Source organism: Juglans regia, chromosome 16 (assembly GCF_001411555.2).
Source record: "Juglans regia cultivar Chandler chromosome 16, Walnut 2.0, whole genome shotgun sequence".
NCBI lineage: Eukaryota > Viridiplantae > Streptophyta > Magnoliopsida > Fagales > Juglandaceae > Juglans > Juglans regia.
The window spans coordinates 27,540,940-27,558,019 of NC_049916.1; the positions used below are offsets into that span (position 1 = coordinate 27,540,940).

At 37.4% G+C, this 17,080-nt stretch overlaps 2 protein-coding genes across 4 annotated transcripts in view; both read left to right on the plus strand.

Moving 5' to 3' along the window:
• The first annotated feature begins 508 nt into the window (after nt 1-508).
• On the plus strand, nt 509-4,285 carry LOC109022210. Its single transcript, XM_019005041.2, has 3 exons — nt 509-861; nt 1,411-3,935; nt 4,029-4,285. Exons 1-3 carry the CDS (start codon nt 675-677, stop codon nt 4,101-4,103), a joined length of 2,787 nt encoding a protein of 928 aa, XP_018860586.2. The 5' UTR covers nt 509-674; the 3' UTR covers nt 4,104-4,285.
• A 3,531-nt stretch (nt 4,286-7,816) lies between these two features.
• The window catches only part of LOC109022214 (serine/threonine-protein kinase TOR-like), a 44,872-nt gene continuing 35,608 nt past the window's right edge, over nt 7,817-17,080 (plus strand). For all 3 annotated transcript variants that reach the window (XM_019005047.2, XM_035686484.1, XM_019005048.2), the window contains exons 1-10: nt 7,817-8,130; nt 9,378-9,716; nt 9,796-9,867; nt 12,481-12,653; nt 13,725-13,823; nt 15,439-15,598; nt 15,749-15,892; nt 16,042-16,211; nt 16,328-16,532; nt 16,609-16,803. In XM_019005047.2, coding sequence (XP_018860592.1) covers nt 7,996-8,130; nt 9,378-9,716; nt 9,796-9,867; nt 12,481-12,653; nt 13,725-13,823; nt 15,439-15,598; nt 15,749-15,892; nt 16,042-16,211; nt 16,328-16,532; nt 16,609-16,803 — 1,692 coding nt within the window. In that variant the 5' untranslated portion in view covers nt 7,817-7,995. The remainder of the gene's footprint in view (nt 8,131-9,377; nt 9,717-9,795; nt 9,868-12,480; nt 12,654-13,724; nt 13,824-15,438; nt 15,599-15,748; nt 15,893-16,041; nt 16,212-16,327; nt 16,533-16,608; nt 16,804-17,080) is intronic.

A 17,080-nucleotide genomic window follows, 5' to 3' on the forward strand; every position in this document is an offset into this window, starting at 1 on the left:
TTCATCGTTAATATAGTTCGTATCCAAATGGAAAATCTAAGACTTAAATAAAGTAGAGAGAAAATATATTTAGAAACTTTATTTTTTACCCACCCAACACATTATTAATGTGGAAATTTTCAACATCATTATACTAAAAACTGATTGATTTTTTTATTTTTTATTTTTTAAATTATAATAGATTACATTATAAGTGGTCTTATAATGTGATAACATTGGCTTATAAAAAAGCAAAACTCAAGCAAAGATAAGTCTATAGAATGGAATGGAAAATAAATATTTCATAAACAAATTAATCATCAGATTTCTAAGACCGATCAGCAACATCCACACCAAATTAAAAAGCAGAAATGGGTAACGGCTACCCCGCATTCTCACAATCTATGCCTTACAAAATAATTTCACGATCTAACGGTTACAACCTTTTCTTCCCACTCCCAACGGTCGAAAAAGCCTCGCCCTTTAAATTCCCCAACTTCCCCTTTCTCTTCGAAAACTAGCCGTTACATCAAATCCTCCATCCCCATCTCTCTCTGTCTTTAATTGTAATCCTTCAAGATCCTCACATCTTGCCATTCTTGCTCAAGATTTCACTATTTCGCTCTATTTTGTTTTTTAAATTTGTTGTCCTGAACAATCACTATCAACCCGTCATTCAAGTCTCGGAGTAATCCATGGCCGTGCCTTCAAACAAATCATCTTCCTCACAAGCGATTTTAAGCAGGGCAAATCTCAACTCAAGAAACTCAGAGAGTAGCAACCCCATCAGGAGGAGTTTCAGTGGCAACCCATTTACGAGACCCTCAATTGTTGCAAACCCGAGAGGCTTCAATCCGAATACTCCGGCTAATAGTCCTTCAGGTTTGACTCTTTTAATATTCTTGATTTCTTCCGTTTCTTAGTTGCTTTTACGATAATGATAAGGTCTGTTTGGCTTCCCAGAACGTAGGAGAGAATTAGAATAAAATGACAGTTAAGATTGATTCCCAATGTATCTTTCTCTTTTATCTTTTTTGGATTTTCAAGAAATAAAGACGAAAAATGAATCCAACACGAATTGAGCCTTTTTGTGATTAACTAGCTATGCGATTATTTCATTGGTTGGATGGGAATAGTTGCTACGAAAATTTTCCAGGAAATATCTTGTCACAAGGATCATTTCTCTCTACCGTCACCATCAAGACTCCAAGAAGTATATTTGTTTCCTTTATTTTTCTATACTTCGAAATGGATAGTTTTTGCCAGGAAAATGGGAAATATCTTCATTTATTGTCTACCATTCAGCATCGAGTTTTCTCTATGTTATTCAAAGTTTTCTCAGCAACTGAACAGTTGGGGTTTAGCTGTGATGTGAAATTTCGGTACATACAATTTCTTATATATGTTATTTTCCACGTTGACGAGTTGCAGACTTTACGCGAAGAAACTCGATGGGGAGAGAAGGTGCAGCTTTTTTGCGAGATCACGAGGACAAAGAAAACCCAAAAGACCAGAATCCGAAGCTGGGAAGAGTCCGATCCCCAGCTTCTTTAAAGGGCACGAAGAATTTCATGTCTCCGACAATCTCAGCAGCTTCTAAGATCGCCTCGTCTCCAAGAAAGAAGATACTGGCTGAGAGGAACGAACCGGCTCGGACTTCTCTTTCGTTCTCCAACGAAAAAAAACCGTTCCGGTCGGTGACATTCTCAGATGTAGTGGAGGATATCGATGCTAAGGCAGATACTGGATTGCAAGAGATCAAGATTGGAGCTGCGGATGCCAGAGAGGCACTTCGATTGCAAGAGATCAAGATTGGAGCTGCGGATGCCAGAGAGGCACTTCTCACAGCCTTTTCAATTTCAGAAGCTTTGAGATGCGAGGAAGTCTTTGATCCTGAGGTACCTTTGAGTTCTGAGATTGACTCGAAATCGTCGTCGGAGGGACCTGATTGTGTTAATCTTGACCAGACTTTCAAGACTGAAGTCGCGGATGACAAGGAGGGGGCACCTCTCACAGCTTCTTCAATTTCAGAAGTTTTGAGATGCGAGGAAGTCTTTGGTCCTGAGGTACCTCTGAGTTCCGAGATTGACTCGAAATCGTTGTCGGAGGGACCTGCTTGTGTTAATCTTGACCCGACTTTCAAGACTGAAGTCGCGGATGACAAGGAGGAGGCACCTCTCACAGCTTCTTCAATTTCAGAAGCTTTGAGATGCGAGGAAGTCTTTGATCCTGAGGTACCTTTGAGTTCCGAGATTGACTCGAAATCGTTGTCGGAGGATCCTGATTGTGTTAAGCTTGACCCAACTTTCAAGATTAGTCCCACTTCTTCGTGTTCGTGGTCGTGTCCTACGGTAGCGCCTCTGGATGCGGACCCTTCATTGCTTCCTTATGATCCTAAAGCTAATTACCTCTCGCCGCGACCTCAGTTTCTACATTACAAACCGAATCCGCGAATTGAGCTTTATCGCAACAAGGACGGTGATGGCAGACGACTCGAGGAAAGCTTCATTTCCGGAAGCTTTTCAGACACTGAAGTTTCGGAAGAAACAGAGTCTGATGATTCACGGCAAGGAAACGAGGATGTTTCTTCGGAGCAGCAAGAAGAGGTCCATGTTTCTGAAACTAACCCCGGTAGCACTGATTTGTCAGAGGATGCTACTGAAGCAAAAGGAGGGTCTAAGCAACGCTTCTTTGCGAGGTCAGTGTGCATTGGGCTGCTCTTGGTTCTCTTGCTGGCTGGCTTATCAATCTCAGTTTCTAATCCTGAACTCATCGAGCCCTCTGTGCTTAAAGTGTCTAACTTCTTCAAGAATTATGACTCGTATGAAACTGCTGGATCAGCAAAAGCAAAATTTGATGGCCTAGCTCGAAATCTTTTCCAGTGGTATGCTTACTCCATCTCCTTCGTCTCCGGGCTGACGCCAAATTTCGGAGGTGTACATATTTCGGGTCCCTTGCATTATTGTAACTTGACCACTTTGCCAGAGGATATTCTCGTTGATGGGCATCTTATGTTTGGGCGTAGTCATGAAGGAAGAGGAGAAAAGTTCGAACATAGTATGCTGGGTTCAATGAGGGAGACGGAAGTTGATGTTGAACCACTGGGAGAGGAGGGTTCAGAAGGACTTGATGACCGGGTATATGGAGGAGGAGAAGTAAGCCAAGAGACTGAAGAGATTTTAGAAGAGCACGGTGCTTCAGAATTTGAGGAAGTGCTTCGGGCTCTAGAGGAAGATCAGGTGACTGAACAAGGTAATTTAGAAGCAGAGAAGACCGAGGAAGAAGTTTTTGCTGCCGGTAACCATGGCAGTAGGCAGCAAAGTAGTGTAAACTATGAGGAACAGCCCGTTATGGTTCCAATGGCTGACGAAGTTCAATCTGAAGTTTCGGGAGCTGGGGAACTCAACGGTGAAAGTGAGACAATTTCCTCCGCCAAAATGGATTCGCGCAAAGTAGATGTAATTTATGAAAGCGCAGAATTTGATGCGACAAAGGATGGATTTTTCAGAGAGAATATGCTGGGAATTGCTTTGCTGGTGGTGGTATTGACACTTTTCACTTCCACAGTTTTCATCCACGTGAAGAAAGACAAAAACGCAACCTCAAGTACCGCTATAAATGCGGAGCAGCCACTGCCGATTAAGAAACTGGATTTCAGTCCAATGTCGGTTAGCACTGAGCATATTTTCCTCCAGCGACCATCTTCTAGGAACTGGCCTACTGAGGTGGACATGGAGGGAGAATCATGTCCTTCGGAAATAAGCAGCTTTCAGAGAAGCTCTTCTTACAGTAAGAAAGGACTCAAGGAATCGAGCGAAGCTCAGAGTCAGAAGAGGAGGAGGGAGCAGAGGAAGAACTACAAGAGAGAGTCACTTGCCTCTTCCTCAGATTACTCCATGGGCTCACTTTCTTATGGGAGTTTTACTACGTACGAGAAAATTCCGATCAAGCACCACGTAAGTGTATCCATTCAAGAAAACTACGTATCTCTCTTACTACAAAAATCTTGCAAACTGGGTTGCATTACTTATGCATTGTTTCTTTATCAGGGACACGGAGACGAGGAGACTGTAACTCCGGTTAGGCGCTCAAGCAGAATCAGAAAACACGTCACTTCTCCATGATGACACGACTACGAATCTGTTTTATTTTCTGCCTTCCCCATTGCGCAGCTGCGCAATAGTAATGTAAATGAGCAGATAGTTAGTTGCTATTTTTTTTTTTTTTTTAAATTTGATTGCTTCTAAGTACTGTTGTTGTAGTTATCTATCGCTAATCTCAGATCCTTCTGACTTTTAATTCCATCATATGTTATGTTCACACCATTCTTATATATGTTTTGGATTTCACTAGAAAAATCCAAATTCATTATCATCTGGTAAAAGCTGTATTCCACCCGTAATTTGATGAACTCCACACTCTTTATTGTAGGTAGGTAGGTAGGTAGTATTATGCTGGAGATTGAAACCCAACAGTCGACCCCTTGATCACTAGGCCATATTGCCAAACCTTTATCATTCTCCATACTCCAACCATTACGCGTTTGAATAGTGAAAGAAATTTAGATATCTTGTAAATAGTAATAAGAAAATAATAAAATATTCTAATAAAATATTAAATAATAATAATAAATAAGTGAATAGTAATAATAATACCCCAATTTCATTTATTTATCTTTTACATTCGACTTCCTTCCTTGCCACACTTTTTTTTTTCTTTTTTTATATATATGACATTACTAATTATATTTTAATAACAAATTGAGTTGAACAGCCCAACTGATTAGCCCACCAATAACAATTAGACGTGGGAAGATGGAGAAATATATATACTACACAGACACACACACATGATTAGAGAGAGAGAAAGATAAAGATAACACCCATGGAAGCCTCTCGCCCATATCAGATAAAAGCCTTCATGATTTGATCTCGTTTTTTTTTTTTTTGGTCAGATAAGAGATGAATTGAAATTAAAATTAAAAATTAAATAAAATATTATTAAAATATGATTATTATTATTATTATTTTATAATTTAAAAAATTGAATTATTTATAAATGAGATAAATAACAATCACCACGAGAGAGAGAGGGAGGGAGAGAGCGAGTTCGAGAAAACTGGTTCATAACTATGACCTTTTTTGTGGAGAAGCATTTCCTTCTCCCAACGCTCTCATGCCCAGCTGATCTCAATTTTGTCCTTTTTTGTTCAATCTAGCTCGAACCAGCAAATCTCTTTAGGAGGTTTGTCAGAGCATTTTCATTGAGTTAGTTAAATTTATATTTAAAATTTAATTAATATTATATATATTTTTTATTCTATTTAAATTTAATTTTTACATTAAATTAGTCATTTACTCTCTATATAATAATAAAATATTAATAATTTAATAGTTTTTATTTAATTTATTTGTATCATATTTTATAATTCTACTAATTTAATATTAATAATAATTATATTCTAATTAAATTAATATTAATATTTATCACATTTATTAAATATTAATATTAATAATAATTATATTATAATTAACTTATCATTATAATTAACTTAATAATTAATATTCTAATTAATATTACCTAATTTATTTATTTTTATCACATTTTATATTTAATAATAATAAATCGAACCAAATTTCTAAATTACAAAAAATACCTACATATATTTGTGAGATGAGTGATAATAAAATATTTTAATGTTTGGTTAATCTATTGTTCACCTACAAATCTTGAAAATCACTATAATAGAAGTTTAAAATTTTATAAAGATGCCTAATTTAATGTAGTGGTTTTTTAGCATATATTGACTAAAGTTTAACTATTATTAGACTTTGGTCAAGCCAATGAGGATGTTCTTACTGGAGTACTTATTGTCAACACTCCCTCCTAGGGTCCCACTCCCTTTGCCACCCCTTGGTCTCTCCACAAGTGTCTCGTGTTAATTTTGTATCTCTCTTGCTCATGCGAGAGTCGTGATTTTGTCTTTTTGCAAGGGAGGGGTTTCGAATTCGCAATAAGCTTTTTTCAATTGTTATGAGTTTTAGTCAAATGTGTGCTTCTATAGTGTGATGTAAAGTGAAAGAACTACGTGGAAGGTTGTTATTGGATGACTGTTTAATGAATTAAAACATCTGGACCGGTTTAAAGTTTTTCTTTAACAAATTCATAGACTTATGAATGCGGCCATGTCATTACAATATAATAAGAATGTAATGGATGTGTAAAAAAGAAACGATATTTGCAAGTTATATAGTGTGTAAGTAATGCATCTTTTTTTTAAAGAGAGTGAGTAAATATAAAATTTATAAAATAATAATAACAATAATAGATTTTATTATTTTTTAAAAGAAGTGTGCGATACTTCCACAATGTACGACTATATTTAAGATTATGAGTTAATCTTATAATCGGTTCAACTATCTTTTCCCAACCAACAACCCTCAAATGGGTGATTTCCATGTAGACAACTCACTTTAACTACCATGTCCCCCCATTGCAGGGTATTACGCATGCTGTCTTTTCATTATCTCCCTAATTCACTTCCACGGAACTTAGGGTATTATGACTTTCCATTATTTCCCACAAAACCCAAACGACAGTCCTATTCGCCATTCTCCCCTCCCTCTTTGTTGATTATCGCATGGAAGCCACCTCTTTTGCAATTCTCCTCACTGCCAGCTCCTAATCGTGACCCTCTCAATGCCATTGACGAGATTCTCTACCCAGTGTCACTGCTGACGTTTTTATGGCGTCAACCTCGCGCCACCGACGACGGATAGAGACTTTGGTATGCTCTCTTAAGCTTATTCTCTATACTTGATATGAGATTGCGGATTTGAGAGTGAGTTTCATTGTGATTTTGAATTGATTGTTGGTTTGTGGTAGGCGAAGGAGAGGATGGTGGGCATCGAATATGGCATGTGACGACAAAATTACTGGATGGTGATGGAGTGGAGGTGGGCGATGGCGGCAAAATAAGAGTGAGCGAGTTTGAGGAATGTGATGAGAGGAACGATGGGGCTTACGGATTCTGCTCCGCAGACTTCATATTTTAGTGTGATGCGCCTTTTTTAGTTTATATGAAATATGTGACATGGCGAAATTGTATTGTGTCTGTTGTTAAGGACTCAACAACAGCCCACCTGTTCAAATCGGGATTCTAAGATTATTCCGTGAGCTAGCATGTGTTTGATATGTCCATATTTTATGTTGGACTCGCCTCTCAAGTTCACCCTGCTGCTTCCTTCTACCATTTAGCACACTTGACGTCCAAAAAAAAAAAAAAATAGCACAGTTGACATCAATCCAATTGATTTTTTGTAAAGAATAATATTAGAAACAAGTTTTATACAAATTTGTTATAAAATAATGAGTTTTATTAATAAATAATAATTTTTTTTATATTTTTTAAAAATAAAATTTATTTTTTTATAAAAATTTATATGAAATTTTTTTATTTGAAACATGTACAAATTATTTTTCTTTATAAAATGTTCGATACACAGCCGGTCTGTCCATCAAAGCTTTTAACTGAACCAGCTATAGGCCTACCTACAAAGTAATTGTTGCCTTGAAAAAGTTTACAAAGATTAATCTGTTGACTACTTTTACTTGAATATTTTTATTTATTTATATATATATTTATATTTCGAGTGAAATTTTCTTTGTTTGTTACAATTTTGTTTTTCTCATTCCCTAATTTATAATATTTATTTGGGCGTGAAATTTTTTAACCTTGACACATTTGCCATGAATTTGAATCAAACAATAAACATAAAATTCGGCTAATAATATAGGTTTCTAGTTTCGTCAGTCCTAAGAGACAGAAGAAAGCGACTCTACATGTTTTGTGCTCAGTTGCTTCTATTTTCCATGATAACCAAAAAACCGGACACAAGCTGAGGCTTTGTTCCCCCTACTTGGATGCCTCAATAATCGAACATCTGAGTGGAAGATACGGAGAAAGAGATAGGGAGGGGGGTAAGGTTCTAGGGTTTTGTCATTTGTGGGAGCCACATGGCCTCCTCCACTTCACAGACGCTCCGATTCTCCGTCGGCGCTGCAGCCGCTGCTGCTGCCGGGGCTGGAGGCGGCAGCTTTGACGCGCTCAACCGAATCCTGGCTGATCTCTGCACACGTGACAAGCCCAAGGTGCCGAATTTCCTCTCTTCCCTCTCCATTTGGTTGCTGAGAAAAAGACTGAATCGAAAGAAACCAAATATACGGGAAATTTATTGTATTTTTATATTTAACGGTTTGTCTAAGATTAATGAGGACTAATTTGAAGAACTTGATAATCTTCATAGGTTTTCTCTCACTTTATTATTGATTGTCGACAAAATGAGGGAAATTAGGCTGCAGGTTGAATTCTGAGTCCCTTCCTTTTTGTAGTTTTGGTTTTCAGTTAATTTGATCAGTCAAGTACAGCTAAAGGGTGGGCTAGGATCTGTTGGTCAAAGGCCAATTTGAAAATCTTCAGACTCTGTTTGACTGTTTAGAAAGTTAAAGGAAAAGGGGAATGGCTGAAAATTCTTCAACCGTGTTCAATGTTAATTCCATTCTTGATAAAGAAGATAAATTTATTTTGTTCAGCTCAGGTCGAGGCAATTGATAGGTTCCTATTGGTTCTCATTTTGTTCTGGGAATTATGTTTTCATGTATCATCTTCTTTCTGGAGTAGGGCTTTTCTTACGACACCTTTTCCCCTTTCCTCTGAAGTTATGATTCTTTTTTTTTAACAAATTAGCGAGAAACTTTAGAAGAATGAGGAAACTGTGGATCACTTGTTATTCATTGAGAAGTGGCCAGGTTTTTGTGGGATGACATCTTCAACTGGATGGGTGTAGCATGGGTTATGCCTGGGAGGGTGGTGGATATTTTTGAGTGCTGGAGAGGTCTTAGGGGTAACATTTATACAGTTGCTGTGTGGAAAATGATTCCTCTTCGTATTATGTGGTGTCTTTGGATGGAGAGAAATGATTGGTGTTTTGAGGACCGGGAGCGTTCCTTGGATGAGCTTAAGAGATTCATTTTCAACACGCTATTATGTCTGGCTTGTGATATTGATTGTAACAGGACTAGTTTTCATGATATGCTTGTATCAATGCCTAGTTCCTAATTGCTGTTAGGTGTTTTCTTTGTATACTTCATGTGTGCTTGAGCTATGCCTAATTGTCTATCAATAAAATTCCATTTTACCTATAAAAAAAAAGCCAATAGTGAGAATCGGTGTCCTTTATAGATTGTTGAACTCTTTGAAATGCCTTATCCAAATAATTTCTAGCGTGCCTTAAGATAATTAGTTCTAATTTTTCTGCATTACCTTCCTTGTTTTAGCTTGTTACTTTAGTACCACCTGGCAGGTTTGCTTGATTTACTGGAATTTTTGTTATTTGCAGGAAGGGACTTCATTAGCTTTAAGAAAACATCTGGAAGAAGAAGCTCGTGACCTTAGTGGAGAAGCTTTTTCTCGTTTCATGGATCAGTTGTACGATCGAATATCTAGTCTTTTAGACAGTAATGATGCTGCTGAAAATTTGGGAGCTTTAAGAGCTATTGATGAGTTGATAGATGTGGCACTTGGTGAGAATGCCTCCAAGGTTTCGAAGTTTTCTAATTATATGCGGACAGTGTTTGAGGTAAAGCGGGATCCTGAAATTCTGGTGCTTGCTAGTAGAGTCCTGGGCCATCTAGCCAGGGCTGGTGGAGCAATGACTGCAGATGAAGTGGAACACCAGGTTTGTTGCTTTTTCCTCTGTACTTTGTAGTGATGCTTGCTGTGCAGCACTCAGTGTCTGATATAATTTGTTCTCTTAGGTAAAAATTGCTCTGGATTGGCTTCGTGGGGACAGAGTAGATCGCCGTTTTGCTGCTGTATTAATCTTGAAAGTAAGTGCAGCATCATTTTTTATGAGCTGAGTTTTGGCTAGCACATGATATTAGATTAGATGGAGATTTGTTCTTGATAATGAAAAATAAACTGAACTTTTGATTCGTGAGGTTTTCTGGTGCCATGAGGTGATATATTTTCTTATTTAAACCTTAAAAGGCTGCATAATATTCTCTCAGCCAATTTTTTTTTTTTTGGACAAGTAAGAAATTTATTGAAACCATGTAATTAGGCATAGCCCAAGTACACATGAAGTATACACGAGAAAACACCTAATTACAAGCTAAAACTGAAGAACAGCCGAAAGTCATTGGGACTAAACCCATCCATTACAAAAGCAGAAGCCCAAAGCAACAAAGAATGAAATAAGAAAGCCCAAATCCCATCCACAGAGCGTTCTCTATTGTCAAAACAGCGACCATTCCTCTCATTCCAAATACACCACATAAGGCAAAGAGGAACCATCTTCCAAACAACCGCTATTTGATGATTTCCTTGAATCCCTCTCCAACAGGCCAAAAGATTCACCACATTCTTAGGCATCACCCAAGCAATGCCAAGCTTGGCAAAGACCTCATCCCACAAAGCCCTTGACACTTCACAATGAAGAAGGAGATGATCCGCCGATTCTCCACACCTTTTGCACATAAAGCACCAATAAATTGCTACGATACCGTGCTTTCTAAGCTTATCAATAGTAAGGATTTTCCCATGAGAAGCCAACCACTTGAAGAAAGGGACCTTTAATGGCACTTTGGAAAAAATCAGTAGAATGCTGTGACACCAAAACCTTGTACAAAGGTTTGCATCTCAGGCAATTTTAGTTTGTTGCTATAGAAATTTCTATTTGTAATTCGTAAATTGCATTAAAAAAAAGTTCAAAAAATAGGCATAACGCCAGTAGACCAGATGTATGAAGAAACATCCAAAAATTAAAGCCAACATCTAAAACTTTTTAAGATTGGAGAACACCAACATAGAGAGGCCTTATGAACAAAAGCTTTAGTCTCACCAACGGTTAACCAAACCCCTTAAAAGTATGGGCAACACTCTCTCCCCAAAACCATTATACAAGGTATTGCCTTTTAAATTTCAACACCAAAGTATTTTTCCAATTGTCTTTTCCCATATGCGAACAATTCAATCATCATTTTAGCAAGAGTCCAAATCATTTTGCCTTCACCACTAGACAAATAGATGCCCCACTAAAATAGAACAAACCAAGGATTCTAGTTCCTACTCTTGCATTACTCCAAGAAGATTTTGTTTTGGTGAAAATTTCGTTTGAAATACCCATGCTTGGGACTTGGGGACGAATTCAAATTTCATCTGGTTAGGTGGGACAAAATATGCTCAGCAATCGCTTTTGGGGGTTTGGGAATTAAAAATTTGAGGATGTTCAATCGGGCTTTACTTGAGAAATGGTTCTGACATTATAATACTGAACAAGATGCTTTATGGAAGTCGGTGATTGATTTCAAGTTTGGAGGCTTGTGGGGGAGATGGTGCTAAAGGGAGGTACGTGGGGTTTATGGAGTGGGAATTTGGAAGCACATTAGATGAGGGTGGGGTGTGTTTGCTCGTCACACTAGAATTGTGATGGGAGACGGCTCAAGAACTAAATTCTGGCATGACATATGGTGTGGGGATAGCTCCCTCAAGGACTCATTCCCTACATTGTTCTTGCTTGCACGTGAGACAGAAGCTTCAGTGGCGGACCTAATGGAGATGACAGGTGATCTAGTACACTGGAATGTAAGCTTCACTAGGGCGGCCCAAGACTGGGAAGTTAGCCACTTTGCAGATTTTTTCCGACTCTTATACTCCATGAGACCGAGTACTCAAGGAGTTGATACTTTGTGGTGGGTACCTACCGGAAAAGGTACTTTTTCAGTTCGTTCTTTCCTAAGGCCCTCACACAATTGCAGAATAATCACTTCTCATGGAGAAGAATTTGGAGAAATAAGGCACCTCTTAGGATGGCATTCTTTGCTTGGACAGTGTCTTTGGGAAAGATTTTGATGATGGAAAATTTACGAAAACGCGGAGTGATAATAGTGTACTAGTGCTGTATGTGCAAACAATGTGGTGAGACTTTGGACCATCTTCTATGACATTGTGAGGTTGCTAGAACACTATGGGTTGAGGTATTCAGACTAGTCTGGGTTATGCCTGCAACAGTGGTTGGACTTCTGGCATGTTGGACAAATCTGGGTGGTATTTCACAAATCTCAGCTATGTGGAAGAGGATTCCTTTATGTATTCTTTGGTGCATATGGCAGGAAAGAAATGACAAGACGTTTGAAGACATGGAGCGTTCAATGGAGGAGATTAGATTACTTTTTTTTAGAACCTTGATTTTTTGGGCCAAAGTTGTAGATTTCAACGACCTTGATTTTCATGATTTTCTTCTTTCTATTTCCTCTTCCTAAATAGGTGTTATCTCTTGTATACCCCATTGTGTACTTGAGCTATGCCTATTCGTATTAATATAATATTAATGTTTACCTATAAAAAAAAATACCCATGCTTATTGCTAAGGACATCCTTGTTTTGATTTTAATTAAGTTTCCTCTCATTGAAATTATGCTTGATATTTATTTTCATTGCAGGAAATGGCTGAAAATGCTTCAACTGTGTTCAATGTTCATGTACCTGTGTTTGTTGATGCTATCTGGGTTGCCCTAAGGGATCCAACATTGGCTGTTCGAGAGAGAGCTGTGGAGGCTTTGCGGGCTTGCCTTAAAGTTATTGAAAAGCGTGAGACACGTTGGCGGGTGCAGTGGTTAGTCCATATTTTTTATGATTCGTTGTGAATTTTGGTGTTTTTTTTTTTCTTCTCTTCTTAGGGTTGGGGTGGGATTTAAATTAAGTCCAGTTTTACATGCCCAAGAACAACTCGGTCAATTATGCCATGCTTGGTTTACCAGAATTTTCCAAAAATTTTCAAAATCTTTTCCATATCAAACAAATCATCTTTAAATCTCAAAAACGTATTCTATTTCAAATTTGGAACTTTTCATCTAATCATTACTCAAACACAAAAATCAACACAACTTTACAAACTTTAGAACAAAAATAATCTTAAAAATTATATTCAAACAACTTTTTAACTCTTCCTATCTACTTTCACAAACTCCAATAAAATACTTATTTTAAAAAAGATTTTTATTCAAAATTTTCTTTCTCCTTTCCCAAAACCTAATCTCAAACAAATTCTCAAATATTTCTAATGTTTTTGGTAAGCGAACATGGCCTAAGTGTTTGGTTAGGAAAAAAATTGAGAATGTTTGAGATTTTTTTTTGAAAAATTTTGACGTGTTTTTGTTGCATATTATGAGAGTTGATACGAAAATTTGAATAAAATTTTCTTTGAAATATGTTTTGTAGGTGTATTTTAAAAGTGGATAGGAAGAGTTGAAAGGTTGTTTGAATAGTTTTTTTTTGAGTGTTTTTGTTTTTGTTTTTGTGTTTTTGAGTTTTTGCTGAAATTTAGACATTATTGAAAGAAAAGTTGAAATAAAAAATTTTTTGGGATTGAAAGATGCATGGGTTGAAGTTGGTTTTTTATTTTTTATTTTATTTTTTAAATTGAAAATTTCAACATACCAAACAAGGCCCAATCAAGTCATATAGTTCTTGGAGTTGAATGTGTAGTTTTACTAGTTCTTGTTTGTGATGGTTTAACTGACTTTAAGTTGCTCCTTTATTTATCGTCACTTTGGTTGACTACGAAATTTCCACTTGCGTAGTCTTTTCACACTCATTATGTGCTTACCTTTCTTCCATTCTTTTTCTTTATCACCCTTCTGATCCCTATTCAGAAATTTTGTTCCTTGTCTCATGCTGTTGGCAGGTATTATCGCATGTTTGAGGCTACACAGGATGGATTGGTTAGAAATGCTCCTGTTCACAGCATACATGGTTCTTTACTTGCAGTTGGGGAGCTTTTGAGGTTGGCAAAGATGGTTGAATTCACATTTTCTATGGGCAGTATGGTTTTCTAGCTGTAGTAGATAATAATTTGGAGATGCACATCAATTTTCTAGTTATTCTATTATTATAACTCTGAGTATTCTTGATTTTATGCTTATGCAATTTAAATGAATTTATACTCTCGATGGCTTCAAGTGTGGACATCTTTTCTTGTGTTTTATGAGAGCAACTTTGGATGTGGTTGGAGCCACAACTTCAATTTAGATAGCCTAGGGTGTAGTTTTGATTGGGTAGTACTTATTATTTATTATTCAAACCAAAAATCACCTTAATATATGAAGACATCCTCAAGCATATATGTATCTGTATATATGTATGTTTGTATATATACTAACTAATTTGCATATGTTTTCATATTGTATTCTAGTTTTTCAAGAATTATCATGCATCTATATTGTATTGGATCTGTGTGCCCCATCAATATTGGTCATATAACAATAATAATGGTTGATTTCACTCGTTAAAATAAACAAATCTATTTAGAATTTTCAATTGTGGGGATTTTGTATCGTTTCCTTGGGCTTAGTGGGAAGCTCAATACTTAGGGTGGGTTTGAATAGAGAGTTCAAATGAGATGTTTTGTTGAAAATTGAATAAGATATTATTAAATATAATTTTTTAGTATTATTTTTATTTTGAGATTTGAAAAAGTTGAATTATTTATTATATTTTTGTATGGGAATTTGGAAAAATTGTAATGATGAGATAGATGAGATGCGATGAGATGAGGTAGGTTTATCAAACCCACCCTTAGTGTACGGGATTTAGTGTTGTATAATCTTTGGAGGAGTAACTTTGTTTTGAGGTATAGGACTGGTTGGGTTAGGACTTAGTTTGGTGGATTTTTTTTCCCTTCACTTTAGGCGTTTCTCTTGTATATTTCTTGTGTACTCTTGGGTACACCATTTGGTTTTAATAAATTTCGATTGCTTATCAAAAAAGAATTTTTAATGGTAATAATTTTCCCAATGGTCGAGCGGTCAATGGACAAGCTTAGCATTTTCTTTTTTCACACTTCATTCCATTGGTCGATTGTGTTAAACTTCAATGGTCTAAATATCCTTGAATTCCTTGTATCCCTAGTCAATCATGCCTAGGTGTTGCTCTTGTATGTGTCCCGTGTACTTGAGCTATGCCTAGTTCTCATCAATAAAATCTTTATTTGCCTAAAAGAAAAAATCCCAAACATCAAAATTTGTAAATAGATAAAAGAATATTATGGGATTGTGTCTCTTCTTTATATGGCTGTTTTTTTTTTATTGGCACCGGGTGTCCAAGAACAGCGTCCCGACTAATCCCGGGGGTGCACAAGTCCTCGGCAAGGAGTTTTCCGCAAGTGTACCTCGGATAATTTAAGGGGAAAATCCCCCAGTCCGATGGCCCCTAGAGATTGTTTGCACACAAGGGGATTTGAATCTTAGACTTGGGGGGAGCATACCCCCAAGCCCAAGGCCTTTACCACTTGAGCCAACCCCTGGGAGTTTGTTTATATGGCTGTTTATCCTTTGGCTTATTGTCATCTTTTAGCTGGTTTTAGTTTCTGGCTTAGATACAATTGAACTTCATTTGGGCAGGAATACGGGTGAATTTATGATGTCAAGGTATAGAGAAGTTGCTGAAATTGTCCTCAGATACCTAGAGCATCGGGATCGGCTTGTTCGCCTGAGTATAACTCAGCTGCTACCTCGCATTGCTCATTTCCTACGTGATCGATTTGTTACAAACTATTTGACGGTTTGTTTACTTTGATTCATTTCTTTTCCTAACCAACCGTAGCTGGTAGGAAAAGTGTTATAGGTGTCAGTGCCCCCCTTCCCCCCCTTCAGATTTCTGTTTAGCATCGTTATCCAAAGGATGTGTATGAGAGGCTGTAATTTCTTGCAGATATGCATGAATCATATTCTCGCAGTTCTGCGAATACCAGCTGAACGTGCCAGTGGATTCATTGCCCTTGGGGAGATGGCTGGCGCTTTGGATGGGGATCTTGTCCACTATTTGCCGACAATTACATCTCACTTACGTGATGCAGTATGCTGCCCGGCCTGTCTTCAAATTGCAACATATATCTAATTTTCTTTTGTTCACATTTCCTGTGCATTTGTGATTTTGTTGAATGCCGCAATATCAATCTATGATTGAACTTGTTATTTAACAGTGGCCAATTTTTTTGTCTGTAGATTGCTCCACGTAGAGGGAAACCTTCACTTGAGGCTTTGGCTTGTGTTGGAAGCATCTCGAAAGCGATGGGCCCGGCAATGGAACCTCATGTTCGTGGTCTGTTGGATGTTATGTTTTCTGCTGGTCTTTCCTCAACACTTGTAGAAGCCCTTGAGCAAATAACTGTCAGGTATGCCATTTCATTAACCTTTATTCTCATAAGTTTTGGGTCTTTGTTCTCCCAAGTTTTCGGTATAAATCTGTCTCAGGATTTTAAAATTTCCTTATTATTGGTTGTTGTTACAGTATTCCATCTTTGCTGCCTACCATTCAAGATCTGTTGCTTGGTTGCATTTCAATGGTTCTTTCAAAATCCCATTATCTTCAGGGGAGGCATGCTGTTGGTACGGTAAGAGGAAATATGATGAATATTCCTCAGCAGGCTTCAGACCTTACTGGTTCAGGCTTAGTGCCACTTGCTTTGCAGACTCTTGCTCGCTTTAATTTCAAGGTTTGTTAGCAAATTATTGTCTGGCATCGATCCCAGTTGCACTTTAGTTTCACTAAGAAGCCAATATATTTTTTAGGGCCATGATCTCCTTGAGTTTGCGAGGGATTCGGTTGCTGTATATTTGGATGATGAGGATGGAGGCACGCGAAAAGATGCCGCCCTTTGTTGTTGCAGATTAGTTACAAATTCTTTTTCTGGTATAGCATGTACACAATTTGGTCCTAGTAGGCTGAATCGAACTGGAGGAAAGCGGCGGCTTCTTGTTGAGGAGGTTTGGCTTTTAACTTTCTTTTTCCTGTCAGCATACTATTATTTATTGGAAAGTATTGTCACTATCGGTTTCTTTAGTTGGTTTTACAAAAATACTATTGCTTTCTTTAGTTGTTCTTTTGGATATATCGATATATTGTTCTTTGGTGGGGGGTGGGGTGGGGTTGTTGAAGGAAATCTCAGCTGCTATAAGTAATTACGCATATTTATCATTATATCTAATGCCATGGTGCTGGGATTCAGATCTCATTTAATAGCCTTGTTGATGTCCTTTTGGG

Excerpts from the sequence above, each read along its gene's own strand:
- LOC109022210 (XM_019005041.2), top strand. The coding sequence starts at position 675 with ATGGCCGTGCCTTCAAACAAATCATCTTCCTCACAAGCGATTTTAAGC. Across the intron at positions 862-1,410 it reads TCCGGCTAATAGTCCTTCAG|ACTTTACGCGAAGAAACTCG; the intron begins GTTTGACTCTTT and ends GACGAGTTGCAG. Across the intron at positions 3,936-4,028 it reads AAATTCCGATCAAGCACCAC|GGACACGGAGACGAGGAGAC; the intron begins GTAAGTGTATCC and ends TTTCTTTATCAG.